The following is a 22,299-nucleotide window of genomic DNA, read 5'->3' as shown; positions in this document are numbered from 1 at the left end:
CATTGATAGTGACAGCAGTGAAGTGATCCAGGAATGGGAAGGAAAAGAATTAGGAGTTCCTAATATGGGTGAAGTCATTCATTTCTAAGAATGTATCCCAAGAGGCAAGACGCAAAAATGATAGCTGAAAATGTTCATTTAAGAGTGAAAAACGTTCTAAGAAATGACAGTGGGAAAAGTCCATAACACATCCAGAAGCTGCCAAGGGATGACTGGTCTGATGATACACTTTCTACGTTTTCATCTCTATTTGCAAGGTAAAAACTTAAGAGCTTCATGCAGCAGAGCAGGATTGAGCAAATTCATGTCGCCCCGCAGGCCTGTGAAACTCTGTTATATAAGCTCTTTCCATTTTACATACCTCAATTATTCACTACTTCCAGTATACCAAGCACACAGGAAATTTTCTAAGTATTTAAAGGGAAGCATTTGCCAGTTAAAATTAATTATTTTCTCCAGCAAAGGAGGTAATCCAGAGAGTGAGACTTCTGCTTTGAGGTACTCATTTGCAAAACACCCAGCTGTCTGGGGGAGGGGATGAACTAGCTCAGAGCATTTCTTAATCCATGAGAGAATTTCAACTCAGTGCAACTGAAGAAGTGGCTAATGGTCAATGAGCAAAAGGAGCTCCTTGCTCAAGGATGTGCTGCACTTGTTACTGCACTTAGTGCCTGCCTACCGAGCTCCATTCATTCCTATAGCCCTCAATGGAAAAACCGATGCGATAAAATTTAGGCCATGTAAGCGAGGAATTTAAAATAAACCCAAAGTAAGGAAGGACCAGTATTTTTGGAGATACTACAAGTACACAAAAGAATCACTGCCAGCTGGCAGACTGCGGGGCAGATAGCCTGCCAGAACAAACTATCCTGCGCCCTGGCGCAAGGTTTTGGCAAGCTTCGCTGCCTCTATTGGAAGCATATTTCCCGTGAGCCCTGGCAGCACCGGGCAGGCTTTCACCTAAGCTGCGCCCAGACAGGAGTGAACACAGGGAGGAGAGCTGAGCGCGAAAGGGAGCCTGTGGTCAGGCAGGGGTCTGGGGCTACCTCCCACTGTGTGGAAGTAGGAGAGGTAGAACTGGGATGGGAACTGACTGCAAGAAAAGCCCTGAGATCCAAACACGTGAAGGATTTAGGAGAAGGATGAGGAAATCGCACAAGAGTGATTCCTAATAGCAGTTGCCTGTGCCAATAACTAACTAGAGGGGGCTCTGCACATTGAATCAACATCTTTGAAAGAGAACATTGCTGTGATAAGGGATAGGACAGTCGTGCCAAACTGCAAGGGCAACGTCCCCAGAGCAGGAACACAGAAGTGCCAGACATGGGAAAATCACCCTGTTGGGGACTGGAAGAGATTATGTGCTGGGCTGAGAGCCCCTGGCTGGAAACGATCTTTGCTACCTCATTTTGTTTTGGGCTTTGGGGGGTGGAGGGGCTCAGGGGGGAAGAAGATAAAAGGGGAAGGAGATTACTCAAGGCAGCAAGGCAATCCTTAATTCATACAAACAGATTTTGGTCTTTGTTCCAATCTCCATAGCAAGCAAGAGTAAGTGTCTGCGCCTGCATGCTGCCTCCCATAGGGCTGACAAAGGTTAGATCAAGATTCAGGAGGGCTTGGAGGCAGCTAGATTAGGTCTGGCACTGAACAGGAGTTAAAATCAAGTTTTGTACAATCAAACTTATCTCTACCAAGCCTTCCTCATCTGTGTTTTTTCCTTTCCCATTATCTGAGCTAATGAAGAATTGTCCATTACATCGGCCCAGCCCTGAAGCAGTTGCCCAAGAGGAGCAGAGGTGAAACAGTCTCCAGTACTGCAAAAAAATACACATATTGGCAGACAGCAATGGATTAAATACAAGCACAGGGTTCATCTGTTTTTCCATTCACTCCAGTATTTAACTCTATTAAGGTTATTTTAAATACAGAGGTCTCACTCACTACTGTAGTGGGATATTTTTTGAAGTCATTCCAGAATATTTTTACTGTGCTGCTTTTTTTCTTTTTTTTCCACTCTAATGGGAAAGCCTCACCAAAAAAAGCCTCAATTTTAAGAAAATACACTGATTCTTTTATGTCTTCAAGGACTTGGCAAGCAGGCAGATTTGGCAAGCAGAGTCATGGCCAGGCAGCAGCTTTTAAGTTTACGGACACGAAGGCCAGTGACATAAGGCATATACACTCTGTATCACAGCTGCCTGCTACTGAATTTCCACAGTGGGTCAGTGACTCGATTACATAAACAGTGGAAATAAGAGATCAAATCATCCTCAACACAGCCAATCTATTAATAAAATAAAGTCTTGTTGGGTATGAAAAATCAGGAACCGGCAAAAGACAAGCTAGGGAGGTTCCCTGGCTTAAAAGACAGCACAGACCTGAGTTTGAAGTTACTGGCTCCAGTAAACTTGGCTTAAATCACTCTTCAATATTTACAACTTTTTGAAATATCATGCATGGCTTCACTGAACACATGGTATATTAGGATTCTGGCCATACAAAGAGGAAAGGCAGTACCTTACAGAACCTGTTTCTAACTCACACTTCTCATCTTTACTGTGCTTCAAAGAAATCCTCAGATTGTTTTCAACTCTGTCATATCTAGAGGTATGATAACCATGTCCAAGTACGGTCAGCTCATTATCTTCAGTGGATCATTAGGAGCACTGAGGAGCTTGGCTTTCTCCACCAATGATAGATGCAAGGCTTTTAATTTAGGCATTTAAGTTTGTTTCTTAAGCTACTTGGTGAGAACTGCAACAGTACATTTTCAATTTTTATAAAAACTACAGAACAGAGCAAGATCTTTTACATAATCATGATGTGTTTCAGAGCGCTACTAGCTCCTTGTTGTAAGGACCTTCATACACGATGAACTAAGGCTTCAAAACACCATATAACCCCAGCATATAATCGTAGTTGAATTCAAATAGCTGCTAACCACAGCTAAGTTACAATCCCCTACTAAGACCCAGGTCACACTGAAGGGATAAAAAGAAGCAACAAGAGGGGAGGAGTTAAAGCATCCTCTATAACAATTAGCTGAATATCTTAATCAGCTCCTCTGTAATGATTTATTGCTTGGCCTAAGCAATTTGCTGAAAAATTCAGGGTTTCATTTGTGGTCTAGGAAACGAAATTGCAGGTGCCAGTATCTAACTATCTTAAGACATAATAACATGATACCGTTTCCTGGAAGCATGGTCAGGGAATTTCAAATTGCCACCACACCGTGTCAGTGTGAATCCTTAAATAGTACCTGCAAGATACCCTCTGAAGTCTTGAAGTGCTCCACGATTGTTGAGGCAGCAGCTGGTTGAAAAACAAAACATACTCTGATCTTTGCTTTATTGTTCATCTGCATGATGTCCCTCTTTTGGCTACTCTATGCGTTGTTCTGTGCAAACAATTGGACTATTTGTCTGGGAATAGAAATAATCTGTATAGTGCCAAAATGGTCTAATTTTTAATTTTCTTTTAAGATGGCATAAGGAAATTCTTTCTGAAGCAGTGCAAGTTACATGTAGAGTTAAAATGGAAAATAGAAACATTGTTCCAAGAGAAAGAGGAAACAGTCTCAAAATAAATGAATTTTCCATGCATTGCTCCATCTGACCAGTTGCATTAATCACACCATACAAGACGCATTACACCTTCTCATGTCCCAAAACTGCACATATTTTAGGCATGAGAAAATTAAACCCGTGTAAAATTGAGAAGTTGTAAGCCCCTGAAAACAGGTGTTTAAAGAGTCTTATCAATCACGCTTGTAGCAGTGCTAAGTTTGGAGAAGATCTTGCTCTTAGCTTAAATAGACACTAGTGATTGATTTGACTTTGATATTCAGAGTTAGTTTTTTTATTTCACTGTTTGACTGCTTCACAGGAGAAATATTTGTACAAAATTTTTACTTGTTAGCTAGGACAACGCACACAAGCCAGTTGTTGAGGCCAACAATACCCCTGAAGCAATGCTTCAGCGCTAGATGGCGGAAATAGCAGAGCAACCCAAATGAACCCAGAATTTCAAGGGAGCGCTCTTTATATCCCTCTAATTGGGTGGACACATCAATCCTTGTTAGAGCACCTCAGTGATTCATTTGTTGTTTACTGAGGCATGTGCTGGAAGAGTCCACTGGCATGCCTTCAAGGGTCACAGAGAAGCCTCTTCCATTGAAATTAAAAATCTAGTTGTCTTTAGCAGCTTTTTAATAAGCAGGATTTCCATTTGACCCGCATTAGAAGCTTGCTTTGTTGAGATTTAGAAAGAAATGTTTGTCCTCGCAAAAAAGCACAGGGGGTTCTTAATATTCAGATTAGATTTCTGCAGTGATTAGGTATTATTAGCACATGAGTTTCAGCTCAAAATGAATATAGTTTCTTCCTTGTCTCAAGAAGTTCTCCTCAAGGAGTCACCTTTCTTCCTCTCAGAGGCAGCAGCCTTTAGAGACACTACAGTCTTTTTAACAAATGGATTTTCAATCAGACCTGCATTAGGTGAGAAGCTGGAGTGCTCCAATACCTCATCGGGCATAGGTTCACACAAGACCATCTGCAGCGCAGATGCATGCAGCCTAGCTTTAACACCAGCTGCTCCAGGTGCTGGTAGTCATGTGGGCTATCCCAAAGCGCAGTGTGGGCTACCTATTTGTTTATTCACACTGCTGCTTGCACGGCTTCTGCAGATTGCTGATCTCCATGCTGCCATGCAACTCTAGCACATGCCTTGAGCAAACTCAAAACTAGTGGTGCATCACAGAGCCATCACAGCAGCACCAGGAGTGTAGATGTGCCATGAAATTCACAGGCAGAGAGAAGGAAGCAGCTTTTGATCCAGCAGCTTAGTTGTGCAGCTTGCCTGGCAGGGACAGCGGGTAAGGCCTCAGGCATTGCCCCCCACACCTCCCACGCTGGGTAGCTTCCCCACCAAGAAGGCACATGGCATCGCCCAGGGGTGGCTGGGCCAGAAAGCTTCATGAGATCACGAATTCACTCCAAATCACAAAGTGCTTTTTTCAGCCTGTTCTCCTTGATGGCTTTTAGCATTTATATCAGGGATGATACGCTTAGCCATATACTTGTTATCTGAGTATAAGTTACATCACATTTTTTACAAGCTTAAATTCCTTCATTCACCATGAGTTTGTTTTACAGAAGCAAAACCACTACAAAACAGGGGTCGGCGTCCTGTTCCCTGTAACGGAGGAAGCACTGGCTTGCTATAAACAGCATTTATGCTGACTGTCTGTGCTGAAGGAATGACACTGGACCCATTAACATTTGTATGATGGATTCAGTCTCTATAGTGCCATTCATTTGTAGAAGTGTGCAAATATAAGGTATTGAGATCTCCATCATTACTGTCATCTCTCATGTTGCCATTTTCTAATTATTCACTTATTTAAGGTTGAAGTTAAGAGGGACTGTTAGATTTTACAAACATTTCTGAAGAGCTATGTGCACAAAAAACTTTATAATGAAAGACCAAACTGGTATAGTTAATACTGATGTTTTAAATGTTGTTTTTATTCAATTTAATTCAATTCAAAAGAATGGAACAAGGATACTTATTACTCCAGGCAATGCAACACTGAAACTAGTACTGAAACACTCAGTTGGAAGTCAGAACTATGTGGCACAGAGCAATATAACATACTGGTGCCCACATTAGTGGAAGCAGTAGAGTAAAACACATGTGAAATTCTACAAGAGGTGGCTAAACATTCTCAGAAGGATAAAATTAGTTCCCACAGAGCTTCCTCATGAATGTGGCTATGGTGCTGCTGGGAACAGAGCTAACTCCCGCACTTCTAAAGCTACCAAATGCACTACAGACATATTCCCACTTTTATGGCTGCAATATAAATGAGCAGAAAATTGTGGATGCATAGCTGTAGATCTGATGGATTAGGAATGGTCCAACTGTTCTCTACTTCCAGATAAACTCAGAAACTAAATTTACTTGCAGTTGGTTTCTCAAAAATCCCATCAATAGTCCTTTTTTTTTACCGTACTGTCTCAGGACATGGTAGAAGACACTTCTCAGGGACTATCGGTAGGCAGGAAGTACCCGATGAGTTACTGCATGAAAAGATAATATGATAGCTGGGCTCACCTCACAAAATACAGCTTTGTACAAGTGCACTTACCTCACTGTCCTGACAAACTCTCTCACGTTTGGCTAACAGTCCTAATTTCCCCTCCCACAAGCAAGTGGTACCACTTTCCTGCAGCCAAATGGCTGACATGATACACATAAATACAAAAAACCTGTACAAAATGAAGCTCAGTTTTGTAGCCATCTCGTAAGTACACTAAGTGCGAAAACTACATGTATTCATAAATTATGCTGAGCAGCTATCTACAGGATAAGACATTTCATAAAAAGTGCTAAGTTCCTGTTTACAATATAAAGGATTTCTTAAACCAGCACCAGTGTAGCAATTTGGTATATGCAACACGTTTTGATTGCTGCTTTACTGATGCAATTCTATCAAGGAGTACAACCTGTAGTTTCAACGACCTGTTTTGTAGTGGGAATCAGGAGTTACAGATGAAAGAGTCGAGCTAAAATATCCTTTATCTTTTGAAGCAAACTATGAGTGACTCTTACATTAACAAAAAAAAGAAGTCCTTTGAAGAGATCATAAATATGTATTAGGAATTAAAATCTAGTCCCCTTGATTAAAACTGATGGAAATCCCCCCAACTCCTCCCAGTCAGCATTAAACGAACATTAAGAAACACTTGAAAGTATGAACCCAAGTTTCCAGTCCAATGTAGCAGTTTTATCACAACAACCTACTCACTATTTTTAATGTTCAAATCAAAAGACAACATTAAAGTAAGAATTTAGTGAGCCTTCTGCAGCTGTCTTGCAGTGCCAGGATCACAATATCCCTTGAGAGGTCTGGCTCCTGCCCAAGGTACAGAAGTGTCAGATGCTCCAAGGCATCCCTTTACTCGCCGTACCACTTTACTCACACCTGAGTTTTACACATCAATCTCCATTCAGATGTAAACAAAAGTATTGCATCATAAACCATAAGGGTTATGGCTTGCTTTTATGGGAATCGAAACAACTTAAAAAGACAAAAACAAAGAAGCTTAAGATTTGAGTCAGTCTTCATTTACACAGAATACATACGGATGTAAGATGTAGATGGTCATTAGAGGTCACAGTCCGAGTTAACTCACTTCTGATTTCCCACACTGGAACCCCGCGTCAGTTCAGACATACAGTGATCTTTGGGCAGATTTAGCCCTTTGGCACTGAGGTAATTCACTTACTTACTATATTTTAAACCAAAAGGGATTTTACTGGAAGATTTCACAATTGGTTTTAACCTGCAAAAGTTTGTGCAATTTTTTTTTTTTAAATTCCATAATGTGATGTTTCCATGTTCTAGTCGTAAGATGGATGGTCTTAAAAATGTGGGTTTAGATGAAAACCATGCTTAGAGGAATAACATTAAAAACCATTAAAATCTTGAAATGAAGGTGTATTTAGGTGATACAGCTAAGCCAAATTAAATAGCTTGCTGTTTCAAGTGGGATGGGCCCACTGCCCGCTCCCCTTCCCTTGCAGCTGGTCTGGCTCTTAGCTGAGCCCTGGGCAAGGTGATTCAGCTCACTGAGCTGGCAGAAAAGGAGCCCAACCAGAAAAAAACAAAGCAAACAGGGGAGAGCATGCAGCCAGCCCACCCTAAGGAGCTGCCGACACAGTTCAGCTGTCCTACCTGCACCCTTGAGGTGGAAGTATCTAACACCATAGATGGGATTAGTTCTCAAATAAGGAAAAAATCCCACACATATTGTAATGTAAATTTAAAAATTTCGTGCTATGTAATTTGCCTCTAACGTAAAGTAGCGGGACCAGCTCTGTGGTTGAGATTTGTGCCAGGCACTTAATTGGCAGCTGGGGACCTGAACATCTTCCCGGAAACTCCTACAAATAAAATACTGCAAAACAGCAGAAGGGGTAGATATTTAAGTTATGAATCCAAAGGAAGACACTGGCTTTATACTAGAGCTACATGGCAAAAAGCTGTCCAGGCTCCCAAAACATTGGTATTTATGGCATTTTTACATGAGCTTTTGCAGTCAGACAGGCAAAAAATTAGCCACAGGCTTAAACCCTTTGCCTAAAGTGAGTCACTTTATCTACAAAAGAGCATGTTTCAACTCTTCTCTGTCCAGTTCAGACCTGAAGCTCAGCTTTCAACACCTCAGTGAGTGCTCTGACCAGAGATGTTCTCTTGCCAATTGGTAGTTTATGTAGCATGGAGTAGCCAGCTCCATCAGTAGTGGCTGAGACTAACCCAATCAAAACTGGAAAATAGTCTGCTGAATATGTTACTTGCTTGTTTTATAGGAGACAAGTCTAATACCCCAGCTGGAATCAGCAAGAGCAAAAATGTGAATCTTGGCGGTCCATATAGGTTTCTTGTGCATTAAATGATTAGCTAGTTCAAAGTGGGTAAGTCCATCCTTTTTTTCAGCTGGAAATAAAAACCTGTAGGATTATTCCTACAGAATTTGAGCTGCAAGAACTCAAACATTTTCCAGTAGAAAACATTTCATTGAAAGATTCCCAGCCAGCTCCATTGTCATGGCCAAATCTCAAACCTTTTTATGACAATCTTGTAGAAAAAGTAAAAGAAAATAAAAATTATACAGTCAAAAGTACTCTTCACTTGACTAGAAAATGCTGATAGGATTTTATTTAAACTTTCCTCCTATCAGTATTACACTTCCCATTTGGTGAAAAAATTGCAAAGGATGTGGTACTACACAGGAAGCTACAAAATCTATTCAAATATATTCAAATTTCAAATAATTCACATTATAGTTTTTGCAACCAGTTTTCTTATTGCTGCACATCCTCAGGGTGCTTCACCAATAGGCATGTGATATATGCCTTTCTTTAATTAACACTCATTGGTCCACAGGCTTTGTATGCTATTGCATGCTTTAGGTCTTAAACCTCAAAACTCTATGAATTGTACCCTTTATTAAGTGGCTAGTTACCTTATGGTAGAAAATGGAAATGTTTTTACTATCCTAGTGTTGCAGAAAGTAGTCTTGAAAGAATACTCTAATCCTGAAATACCAACTTGAGGGTTGATTTTAAAGTTCGTGTTTATTTTAATTGGCCTGTCTCTTAAGTAGAAAAGGTTTTTGTAGAAGCAGACTAATTACGCCAGCCATATCTGGTTTACATGTCAGATATTTCTCTATGACAAAGCAGCCCAGCTCTGGAGTTTAAACATCAGCATGCACATAATACTTGAAGATAAAAACTATTTTCTAGGGCATATCAACCCTTGAATGAAGTTCCAGCGTGGTCATTTTTAGCACTTCATCTTGCTTACCTACTGCTTGTACTGCTGCGCTCCATAAGGCAGCTGAAATGGGCTTGGTTGAATCACTCATGAATAGTTTTTACTGAAACCAGATTCACCGCCAAAACGCAGCTGAAGCCAGCTCTGATGCAGGATGTTGACTTAAACCCAGGACAAGCAGTGAAAGCCCCACAACCACCCTAACCCACCATCCTCATTCAATAGCTCCCACACAGAGATCTACTGCAGAGAAGAGGCCACTGCCTGTGTATACGCTAGTATACACTCCCTATCTACCCTAGTATATACTACTGCATAGTAGTATGCGCTTGCATAGCCTCATATATCTAGGACACACTCCCTTCCCTCACTGCTGTAATCACTAGGTCTGCTGTTTCTCATGTACAGGCCCATGTACTGGGAAAAAATTCTCTGCTCTGCAGACTATTCTACAGCCCTTTGTGCCAGTTTATATGAGCTTATTAATATTAATAAGACCTAATGCCAGGAATTTTGTCTCTGACCAAAATAATCCTAACCTAAGGCATATTTTTTACTGACCTATCTACTCAACATGAAAACTGCACTGCTGCACACACTTACCTTCTACAGATTAAAAAGACAATCCTTCTTCCTCTTCAGGCAGTAGGAAACTCACCTTCAACATCGATACTATCCACATTAACCTACTGTTGGTTTCTCAAAGGAACCAGGGAGAAAGAAAAGCAAACAGATGACGGAACACCAAGATTTAATGTTTTGGTAAATGCTTATGTATTACGATTGCAAACACAAGCCCTGTTATATCACATAAGAGCATCAGACCCAATCAGTGCCGCCCACCCAACCATCCAAATTACTGTGGAATTCTAGTGGCTAAGAGCTCCGACTTTATTAGTACAACTCAATTAGATTCAAAGCAAATACTCACTGATCAGCAACACAAATAAAACCGGAATCAAGCCCACAGCTCTAGTTCTGCTCCCAAACATGCCTCCCTCATTGAAAGGTTCGCTTTAGAAAATGCCAACACACTGTTGTGCACGGCTCGAAATCCATACGTTGCTGAATAATCTAACAATTAGCAGCTAAATGAAGGTGAGCATTTCCCCATCTCTAATAACACCAAGATACGGGCAACTAGCCAAGAATCTGGTTCATTAAACAGAAATATACGTACAAATCCTGCAAGTGCTTCTTAAGAGCACAACACTATTTCCAGTAAGCACATATGGAAACTAAATAAATCTCAGGTTGCCCTCAGGTACTAAAAGGTTCATTGATTTCAAACACGTAGCCCGAAGTATCCGCAGCATGGATAGTCCCTGGTATTGAACCAGGAACTTCAACGGCAGCTGCCCACCTGCACGCAAAAAATAGATTGCACAAAGATATTTGTTCAGCTAAACATTAAGTCTATTCAAAACCATTTATGAATACACACCAAGGATTTCTTTAGAAACGAGCCTAATTTATATCAGGCTTAACCTTCAAAGCTATTGTTATTATGCCATTAAGTTTGAGCAACCATGTGTTGAAAACGTGTGTATAGCCTTTGTTACGCAGTTAGATTCTCCACTCATCTGTGGAACAACCCAGCAAATGTCTCTGCAGCCTGTAGATTAAGTAACAAAAGACATCCTAGTGTAGTATCAATCATAATTACGCAGCTGTCCTCAGATGCAATCATGAAATTTCATCCTGGGCTTACAGAGTAAAATTTTCAAGCATACCCACATGACTACATATCACTGTCTTGAAATAAAATGTAGGAACTGAAAAGCCTCAATCATTTTTGTAAGCTTTACTCCCCTTCTTACACATCAGCCTCAATTCGAAGAATAGCCTCAAACTTACAGCACATTTCAGGAATTCTGTCAAAAGTGCTATGAGAAATGTCTGTTTAACAACCTATGCTGTTCAGCATCAATAAATGAAATCTCCTCTTGCCAGCTCTAGACAAGCCTTATTTGTGTATTTCTTTCTAGCATATACCATGTCCGTAAAGTATCTTAGTAGAGGGTTTCTCTTTCGATCTCTATTTTAACAGAGCTCAGACATATTGCCAATAAATAAGAACACTTGGGAATGATTTTCTTTCAGTTGAACTAATTTCTCTGCACCCAAGAACAAGCTCACTGCAAAGGTTCCCCCTGTGCCTGATCCCACAAACCATAGGGCTGGAAGGGTCCTCAAGAGAAGTCTAGGTAGTCCCTCTTCTTCCCCCAGGGCAGAAGGAGTTACACTTGACTGATCTCTCACCGGTTATTTTCCTACCTTTTCTTAAAATAATCATTCTCTTGTTTACGCTGCACAAAACCAATGTGTTCATTTTTCCCTTTCAGAGGTCCTGTTTGATCACTCTTATTGTTTACGTGTGCATCCACTTGAATGGTATCTCTCTTTTGCGTGGCATATGACCCATGCAAGTAATATCTTTAAATGTTCAATGCATAGTATACAAAAGGAAATTCTTAGATGTCCATTTTAGGACAGTTAAAAGGCAATTTATTCTATTTTGGTTGCAAACGCTTAGCACAACTCGGGAGCAGACCTCTGTTATTCTTGTTGTCCCTTTCTGATCAGGAAAATCTCCTTTATGGTAATTCTAATCTCATATTCTTTATGGCTACCACATACCATCTTTATTAGAAATGATTCCACGGACAAGGAATTTTTACTACGATTTATACATTTCAAATTATTCAAATTATTTTAACTCAGGTTACTGACCATCTTCCGTCTGTTACAGAGCAAAGGGCAAATATTTTCCACATACAATCTAAAGTTATGTTTATCTACTCAAACAGTGGAAATCCCATTTCTTGTGTATAACACAGTTACCTGCTAGTCCTTAGTGGCAGAACAGAGAAAGACGCCTCTTTGTTTCCATGAAAGGCTTTAGCGTGATCCTAAGTTATGAGGTCTATTGCTAACATGAAAAAATATTCCACCGTGTTAATTAAGATGAACTCTGTATTTTTTATTTCAGATGAAGGGCAGCTGGAAGGTATTCCTGGCTGTGACTCCATAACTTTGAAATACAGTTTCTTAGAAACCGTGAGCAGATTTAACCACAAATAGCTAAATGTGCCTAGATAAAAGAAGTTATATTTAACTATCTCCCTAGCTAATTAGATCAGGGAACCAGAATCATATGGCTAGATTAATTAAGATAAAACAGGGCATTTGTAATAATTAAGTTAACTATTTAGTCTCCTTTCCAGTGCAGGGAGTCAACGAGCATCGTTAGCGCGGCAGCCGATGACTGGCACTTCAGACCATGTATGCCCCATGGATGCAGTCCTACCAAAGCTACTGTACTTGCAAGACAGCACAGAAGGTTCCCGTGGACAGTCTCATTTTATTTGTTTGTTTTAAGAAGAAGACCAAGCAGCCAGAGGATCTTCTTCCCTGGAGGAGTCCCTGAAGCTGCTCAGAGGAGAGAAGGTTTCCAGAGATGGCAGGGTGAGACAGGCAAGAGATACAAGCCGGGAACCTGCAGCTCAGGAACAAAACTGTAAAAATTCTGTGAGGAGCAGACCTCCAGTCAGACCCCAAAGGTGTTGGAAAAGAAGTCCAGGACCAGGGAGGACTGTGGAAATTTGCTCCAATGCAGAAAACCACCGTGTACTTGAAATCAACGTTAGTATTTGAAATGCAAGGGCTCATGGGCAGAGATCAGGCTGTGAATAAACCTTTTATCTATTATTTTGGTTCTCTCATCACTGTAAGTTTTCTCTATTTAAGGATTTCATTAACTGTGATGACTAGTTGTAATTCTAATGAAAATAACGTCCTTTTTTGGTCTTCTTTGGGACCTCAATGTACAGGAGGTGATCTAAATCAATCCACTTCAGTTCTCTGGCCCCCTACTTAGGAACCCTCCATAGCGACCAAAGGCTATTTTGTGTCTTCACTCTGTAGCTACAAACTTGTACTTCAGAAAAAAATACTTGCCATCATGAACTCATTTGACCTGAACATGGCCCTCATCTTGATGGCATTCATAATGAATTTGCACAGCAATCGTGTTGTCGTCTCCATCATTTATAGATGTTATGCTTTATTTGGACGCAATGAAAATCTCAAGCAATTAGAAGTGGATCCAAAGAAGGGTTTCTCTATGAAAGAAACTCAGGCCAGTATGACTGTGACAGCTACTGGCCTTTATGCAATCTGCAACCCAGCAAAGCCACAGCTTGACAGACAAGATTTGTCTATTATAATAGCAAATATTTCCCCTAAAAGTGTGTTTTGGAAGGTTTTGCAACTCACTAATGTAGTTTAATTATGATCTTGCAGCAATTTGTTTAATGTCCTACAGGAATCAAACAAATCTAGTTCTTCTTGGAAATAAGACTGACGATGCAAGCTATCACATACAGGGTGGAGTTTTTTTTTCATTTAGTCAAGAGCCAGTTTTGCTTAAAACTATAACAACATGTAAAAAGGAAAAAATTCTATTCCCTTTCAGTTAGCAGCAGGAGAAATCACATTAATATTTCTTCAAGTGATAAGAAGTTAAAAGTGTTGAATGCTTTTGGGTGGCAGAGCTCCAAGATTTCCATATTGTTACAGGATTTGCCTAAAACTTTGTTTAAGATCAAGTTCTGATGTTGATATGATCTCACTCTAGTGAACATCTAGATTTGGGAGCCATATTCATGCAAACCGTTGGGGTTTAGTAGCATTAGTTTTAGAGTTTAGAATTAAAGTTTTGCAACAGGTGGTTCTGTTCTCATATCTCTGTTTATTACGCAGGAATGACAGCACACACTTAAGCTTATGACGCAGATCTTACTGTGTTCTTCATATCTACTAACGCACTTATTGCATGTTACTGCGTGATGAACAAGGTGTTCTCTGAAATAGGTTGAGTTAGTTCACAGCTGAAAATGCGGACTTCTGCAAAAGATAACCAAGCGAAATGGCAACATAACCACTGTGATAATTTAATTGAAATACAGATAAATGATCTACAGGAACGTGGCAAGGAAGGATACAGAGCCAAAACTAGATGAAAAATGAGTAAGTACTAGCTTGAAGACACTGGAAGTTTTTTTTACTGTGACACATTTACAAATATGCACAGAGATAACAAGGTATATCCCAACATGTTAGAATACAAAGTTTCTATCAAGAAGCGCATTGAATGGCTTCTTTAACCAAGAGAAAATGTGCCAAAGAAAGAACTTCGGTGCTTAAGTAGAAAGGAAATAAAAGCTACTAAGATAAATATTTCTATTCTCAGACTGTAAATTTACTGTCGTTGTTTCATGGCAAACTCCTGGGCAGACTTTTTCTCTGAACGACAAATCTGTCAGTGCAGAACTTCCTTCGCTCCCTATCACCTCTGTGTTTTAGATGGTGAGGCACTCGGATGTTCAGTCTCTTGCCTCACGTGGTCAAGGGCTGTGGGAGAGCATGCAAAGCCAGTTCATTTCCCTCAACACCATCCTCTGTATATCAACTCCAAGTTAGAAAAGAGATGGCAAGTATTTAAAGACACAATATTTATCCTGCTTCAAGCAAGGGGGATCCATTATATTTGTCATTTGTTGGCTGGTATGTTTGCTTTTCCCCATAATGCCTTGGTGACTGTGTTGTTTCAAGAGATGTTTACAAAAACACCTGTAGGTGATTCGCAGTATAGTTTGAACCCTTGGTAACAGAAGCTACCTCAGCACTGAAGGCCGCTTTTAAGACATTGTACCATAGTGGATTGTCAATACAGTGTATTGTTCGGTCAGGAGTGAGACACCCTGAGGAGTGCCACATTTCTCTTGCCATTACCACCAATAATTTGTTCATGAATCTGTCAGTCACCAACTCATCCACAGAAGAGTATGACGGCTGAACTTTCAGTGACCTAATAATTATTTTAGTGATTATAAAAAAATACTGCAATATTAGTTTTCCTGAGCTCTGTGGAAGCTTTTACTCAATATTACATGCATGGGAAAAGAGTACACTCGGGTGAGCTATCACATTTCAGTGCACATGGCAGCTCTTACTTAGCTTAGTTCTAAAAGTATTATTCATTAAGGCAATGTCATCAGTTCAAGGCAACTGGATGTAAAGCACGGGCCACTATGCACAAAGCTCAGTGTTCCTCTAAATATCACCTAGGGAAACTAGCACTGAGGAAATCATTAAAATGTACAATCCTGGTGGACCATCAGATGGCCACAAGCAGCTTAAAAGGGTTCTGCTGATACCGCTGCACTGTAGCATGGTTTTCTGTAAGGTGAAGATCCCTGAGGGTAGGAAATGAGAAAAGGCAACAGCGTACAGCAACAGGGAATGGATAAATCCTTCTTACCAAAATTCTTCCCTGCAAATGATACCAGATCCCTCAGAAAAAATTATCTGCATGGACAACTTGTCACTCTCCTTGAACTCTCACACCCTACACACAGCTTTCTAGAGGCATCAGGGTGCTCTTAGCTATGAATGCTGGACTTATGCAGAGCACGTATGGACTGCAAACAAAGAAAGAGTTTCCACATTTCCACATTTGCTTTAGTCCGCTAATTTAGGCATTTGAATTATAGGCTCGAGGGCTATCCTGAGCACTCAGGTACACTACGGAGGCCTCACTTGCTCCTAGTGAAAGCTCCTAGTGAAATGAAGTTACAAACAACCAGTACACTCTCCTCCATCTCAGGTAAAGGATGGAATGGAAGAGCCTGGAAAATCTGGCCAGATTTTCATTTTTACACTCTGGGGAGCTGTTGTCTCCCTCGCTTCACAGGGCTTGTAGATCTGAAAAGGAAAGCAATAGTCAACAGGCAGCTTTCACCCACTCTTCAGTGAGACCAGCTATTCCCAGCACGGGCTGTACATTCACTGGTGCAGAGCTTGCACGCAGGGCTGAGCGATGCTGCTGGAGGAGAACGAGCCCCACTCTCTCAGCCCATCTGGTTCGGAAACCTGTTGGTCAGAGCAGCTAGCACATCCTCCCCATTTGCCTCAGCTTTTGTGGTGACGGCAAGAAACCCAGAAGAGCTGTTTTCACCACCTCAGAGCTCACTGAATTTGCTTCCTCCCACCAGCTCAGCACAATTAGTAGCAGAAGTCAATCATGCACTTACCAGTGCTGGCCAAAATACAAGCAACAGGAAACTTTGCGTATGAATGGGGAATGCCGAAATCATCTGAGCATCGCATCTAGTGGTGACAGGTTTCACCCTATCGTTTTCCAGACTCTAGTTTTATAGCACCTCTAGCCCGGTTTTGTTTTTGTTTTCTTTCTCCCCAAATGACGCGCTTCACTGCTTTGAGGAAGGATGCTTAGAGGAAGCTGATGTAGCAATTCTCAGGCTCCAGTCTATCTTGGACAAACAGATGTACCAAAGGGTTTCTCATGGTTTTACTCTCCCATGTTGATTATGTGTTTGCAACTGTGTTTTCACTGTTTTCTACATCCTGATTTGCACTGGTGTTGTGTGCACATTTCTAAGGTAGTTAGATGAGAAAGACATGTATCAGTTCGATTAGTGTTGATCCATTCTTTGTTTTGTCTAACTTTGCTTCATTTCTTCTCTATAGTTCAGCAATCATCTTAAATTTCTCTAGCAGATGCATATCTACAGCATCCTGCTACGTGACCATCTTCTACTTCATCCTAAAACTCTTAATAACGTCAAGCTCTAATTTTGAATATGAGCCCCTCCTTCACCATCCAATCACAGAAGGAAAACAGTAATTGCAGAAAATAAATTCACAAACTAAAACCAGGCTCTACCCTTTTGCAGGGGTTATGCTGTACATCCCATTGACTATTTAAGGACTACTGAGGCAGGAGATGGCTAGCAGCCCCCTGATTTTACTACTTGTACAGAAATGGCTTCCAATTGTCACATCAAGTCACGATGGCATAGATTTCTGTCATTAAAATTAATCCCGTGGGAAGCGTTGCCATTACAGTTACTAGACTTTTGCCTGGCGTAAAAGGTTACACTTCAATGTTGCATTCACATCCTCTTCATGCCAACACATTGGTACTACAACCACCATCATGACATCATTAGCAAGCGTCCATTGAGATACTTTCATAAGTAGCAAAAGGTAGGTGGTTAAGGCCCAATCTTATTACACATTGAGTGATGTATCCTTTGTAAGGACAGCAAGTCTCTAATCAAAATGAAGCTCCTACCACCAGTCCTTCGGTTTACATTAAGCACCAAGCGCGTGCTGCTCTGAATGACGGCTAGGGCAGTGTACGTAAAATTAGACCTTTTGAAAAGACATTCAAATTCCTACAGGGTAAAAAAAAAAAAAAAATCCCCAGATTGGCAGATCATAATCATACGTGGCACTACTTACCAGGCTAAAATCTAAACTATGCAACATGTGACTAAAAACCATGCGGCTTTCCCAACACTACAGCACTGGTGAGGTCCTTGGCAGCCTATACCCAAGTCAGATCAACTATACAGGCTACTTAATTTCTGCTCTGCAGAACACAATAGCAAACACATCAAAAGAGATCGGCCTCTGATTTATATCCTAAGACAGAAGGTTTTTATTAATAAAACTGTTTCCTCAGAGTTAAATTCCATTAACCATACTTAAGAGGGAATTACTACACATCTTGCTCCCAGGCAAAACCTGACCATTCCACATGTGTTACAAATCAGTATCTCTTTACATTTATTGGTGTGCTGAAGAAAGTCAAAGGATTTTATTTTCAGATTCTGGCAAGTCAGGAATCTTTCATGTTTGAGGAATCATGTTGCTATCAATCAGTTTCTATTTTAAACTTATGAATTTTCATATCAAATAACCAACAGCTACATTTTTATACTAACCGCGCTTCTCCATCTTGAAGTAAGAAGCTTCGCTGGCATCATGCTTTTAAGACAGCCAGCTGTGAGATATAAGATGCTGCAGAGAAGACTTTAAAGTCCTTCCCATTCTGCATGAGGTGTTTCCCCCCTTCTTCCCCCTGCATTTTTTTTAATCTTGAAAGTGTTTCCTACTAATGCATGAAACCTCTGTTGTGCTGCAGATGGTTTCTATTTTCAAGTCTCTAATGCTTTCAGGAATTTCTTTGATTTCTCTAGTTATTACCTCATTTTTGTCATTCCCGATTGACACAGAAGAAGCAACCCAAGCCCCTCCTAAGTTTTCTTTCTTTAGTTATGAAGCTGTCCCAATGCATATGTACGGTACTTCAAAATGGCCTTCCTTTACTACCCTTGTAGGAATGAAGATAGGGCCTTGAATATTGATTGATAACTCTTCATTATATTTGAATAGCATCCAGTTTTCTTACTTGAAGAACTCAGATTTTAACCATTAAATTTACCGTGCACCCAATTTACAGTGCATCCACCCTACATTTACACCTACAGACCTAAATCAAGACCTGGGATTTGCGCACAAATGTGTATGTACAAATGTAGCATCCTCTTCTTGCAGATGGAGGGAAAAAAAGAGAAATAATCTGAAATTCTTGTTTTCAAAATTAGTGCAAAATCAACTTTCAATGGCAAGTTCCCAAATAATTAGAAGCTCAATGGTAGCTGAATGCTTGAAAATGTAGCTGCAGAGAACTCCCCCAAGATTTCACAGGAAGGCCTGTTTCTGGCCTGCAACCAGCTTCTGTCCCCCCGTCTATCCCATCGGGGCACGGGTGGATGCGGACACAAGGGAGGAGTTTAGCATTGTTCAGACGGACGCTGTGCTGTACACAGGAGGCTCTGCTGAAGGACTTCATGGTTCACTGCAGGGGGCAAAGCTACCAGTAGAACCCGGCACACACCCAAGAAGCTTCAATTGGAAAATACAATTTATTCCCAGAGACTTAATGTGGAAAGATCAAAATATACAAATACTTAAGGACTAGATATAGCTCTAGAGACGGTTCTGAAATGACTGACTGTGCACACTTTATAATCTCAGGGAAAGGGTATGCTCCGAAGGTACACCACTTTCTGAAATAAATCAATTTTTTATCACCAGGTTGCTTCAGTGGGTGTTGCATTTCAAATGCAAGAAGCAGGGCGGGGCAGGGCGGGGCGGGGGGAGGAAAAAAAAAAGCACCTGATCATTGCTTCACGCAATGACTGGAACAGTAATTTTACCAGTTTTACCTTTTAATGTTGATTTTATTTTAACTGGATATGATATGCTCAGAGGTTCATATCAACAGAAGAAACTGCTGCGTGATTGCTTTTTGGCAGCTACGTACAATTTCCCTCAATTACACAATCAGCTATTTCATACGTGAAGCATACAAGAATAGACAGAGCCACCATGAATTTCCCAACGCTTTGGGTTTACTCCATCCACAGACCAGAGCTGGTGCTCTCCAGTGAAACTAAAACAGCCAGACAAAAAGAAAATATTCACTGCATACAATCCAGTAGGTAGGAAGATCACAAAGCAAAGCTTCTCCCTCATACGAAGTTCCGTGAGACAATGAGCGGAGACAGCAAATGCAAAAACCTTTGGTCATGTCCTTGCTCCTTCCTTTTCCCTCGCCCCTAAAGCTTGGAGGGTCTGCCCAAAATTCTCGGAAACACCCTGAATACAAAAGGATTGTGCGGCTCAAGGTACCTCCGCTGGAGACGGCCGTAGCAGCAGATGCCGCATCTTCCCCTGGTACGGCGCTCCCACCCCACGCCCTCCCTGCTCCCGTGCTTAAGGGGGAACAGCTACACGGGCAGAACCCCCCGGTGCCTGAAGCCTGGTCGTTGGTCTGGGTGGTGCCTGGCAAGCACCTGGCAAGCAGAGAGGGGACGTTAAGACAGATTTTAGGGCTCGGATGGCAGGGCTTCTTCAGAAGAGACCTTAATGGAAAACACTGGAAATACAAAGTAATCACCATGTGAGAGGCGCTGGGGTGTGCGTTTTCCAGGGAATGTTCATCGCCCTAGAGGGGAAGCAACAAAACCCACTGTCACCCTCTGTTTAGGAGCCCACTGGTAATATTCTTTCGTCATCTTTTACTCCGGCTTGACAAATACACCAGTTCTCTGTGGTCAGAAACTAACAGCCATTAGCTTACAAAACCACCCATTTCCAACAGGCTTCAGCGTGCTCACCCTAAAAAGAAACGTATATCCTAATTTTGGACAACAGCATCTGCTGGGAAGGCAAAGGGGCGGAGGAGGAACGACACCGACGCCAGCACCGAGATGCAACAATTCGAACAAAAGAGATTTCACGATGTCGCACTAAGGCAAAAAAAAAAAAAAAAAAAAAAAAATCTTCCCCATGGAAGATTGCTTCCCCTCGGCAGAGGGAGATGCTTCAGGAGACCGCCGGGACACGCAGAACACGCGTGTCTCCCCCTAGACGGAGCCCGGCAGCCAGCGGCGTGGCTGCTCCACCGCCGCGGCAGCTCCACCGCACCCGCTTCCCCCCCTTGCCCAAAACGGCCCCACGCACGGCCCCGCCGTGCCCGCCCCGCTGCGGAGGAACCCCCCTGCTCCCGCCCGGCCGCGCCGCCCCCCGAGGGCCGGGGGGGTTGGAGCCCAGGGCGCGGGAGCTCTGCGGGCACCCGAAATCTGCTGCGGGCGGGGGGAGGGGGCGGGCGGCACCTTCAAAAATGTCAGATTTTGCCTCGGCGAGGGGGGGTGCACGGGGGGGGGGAGGACGGGTGAGCGCCGCCGCCACGCACGCTGCCAGATGCCAGAACGAAGCCGGGCGCGGTGCGGGGGTGAGGGGCGCTGGCTGGGACGCCCCGCTTCGCCCCCCCGGGTGAAGCCGGGTGAAGCCCCAGTAAGGCCGGGGGGGCGGGGGGGGGGCGGCCCGGGGGTCGCAGCGCGGCGCCTTTGTTCCGCCGCCGGCCCCATCCCCGCCTCCGCGCATGCGCCGGGCCGAGACAAAGGCGCGGGCAGGGGCGGGGGGGCTTCAGCCGCCCCCCACCCCACCCCCCCGCGGCGCCGCGCCCCCGGCGCCGGCCCGCGGGGCGCCCACGCGGCGTGGCGGGTGGGTGGGTGGATCCCGCGCGCGTGTTCCCCTCGCCCCCCTTCCCCCGCGTGAGGCGCCACGCCCAGCTGAGGCGCGGGGAAAGTTCCGTGCGGGAGCCGCGTCTGAAAGACGCGCGTGTGCGTGGGGAGAGGCGGGAGAGCGAGGCGGGCCGGCGCGGGCAGGAGCAGGGCTGCGGCGCGGAGAGAGGGGGACGGAAAGGGGGGACCTGTGGGGCGGGGGGCGGCACTCGATGAATATTCATGACGGAGGCGCACCGGGGCGCCGGGCGCGGCGCAGCGCCGGGGGGGGCAGGGCCGGTCCCCGCCTGCTTTGGCGGCCAGTCCGCAGCCCCTGCCCGGGCGGGACCGGGCACAACGCCCCCGCCGAGAGCTGGGGTTGCAGCCGCCGCGGCCTCCGCTTCGCCGCTCCTTTCGCCGCCTCCCCGAGAACAATCGCATTGTCGCCAGCCACAATGGGCACGCGCCGCCCCGCGCCCCGCCGCCACCGCGGGCTGCGCTCCCCCGCGCGCCCGGCCCCGCCCGCCGCCCCCCGCAGCGCCGCTCCCCGCAGCGCCGCTCCCCGCGCCCGGCACCGGGGCGCCGAGACGCCCCGAGCCCCGCCGAGCCCCCCCGCGGAGGCCGCCTGGCCCCCCGGCACCTCCCTGCAGCACCGCCGCCCCCCGCCCCGCCGCCCTGCCATCTTCCTAGCGCGGTGCGTTTTCTTCGCCGAGCCGTTCATTTCGTGGAGGGGCTTGGGGATCTTTTTTATTTTTTTTTAATTTTTTTTTTTTAAGCAGCCCCCCCTTTGGAAACAAGGCACCGAAAAGAAATTGGGCATAAACCCCTGTTATTCCCACCACACCCACGCCCTCCCCCGAGAAAGCCTTATCGGGCATTTAAATTCCACGGCACAGCCTTCCGCCCGTTTTGTGCCTCGCACCCGCTGCCCGGCGGTCCGCCTCTCGAGGAATCCAGCTCCTCGCAGCGATACTCCCAAAATGTGCCCGGGGAGGCGGCTCCCCGTCCGCT

At 43.7% G+C, this 22,299-nt stretch overlaps 1 protein-coding gene across 2 annotated transcripts in view; it reads right to left on the bottom strand.

Moving 5' to 3' along the window:
• BASP1 (brain abundant membrane attached signal protein 1) overlaps positions 1–22,299 on the bottom strand; it is a 51,426-nt gene that overhangs the window by 28,813 nt on the left and 314 nt on the right. Inside the window, exon 1 of one of the 2 annotated variants that reach the window (XM_082308731.1) lies at positions 16,441–16,591. The exons of the other annotated variant lie outside the window; for it this stretch is intronic. Within the exon in view, the coding sequence (XP_082164857.1) occupies positions 16,441–16,503 (63 nt within the window). The 5' untranslated portion in view covers positions 16,504–16,591. Of the gene's footprint in view, positions 1–16,440; positions 16,592–22,299 lie in introns of those variants that run through there. 2 annotated transcript variants of the gene reach the window in all.

Source organism: Platalea leucorodia, assembly GCF_965183815.1.
Source record: "Platalea leucorodia genome assembly, chromosome: 1".
NCBI lineage: Eukaryota > Metazoa > Chordata > Aves > Pelecaniformes > Threskiornithidae > Platalea > Platalea leucorodia.
This window is presented reverse-complemented; position numbering and strand designations above follow the sequence as displayed.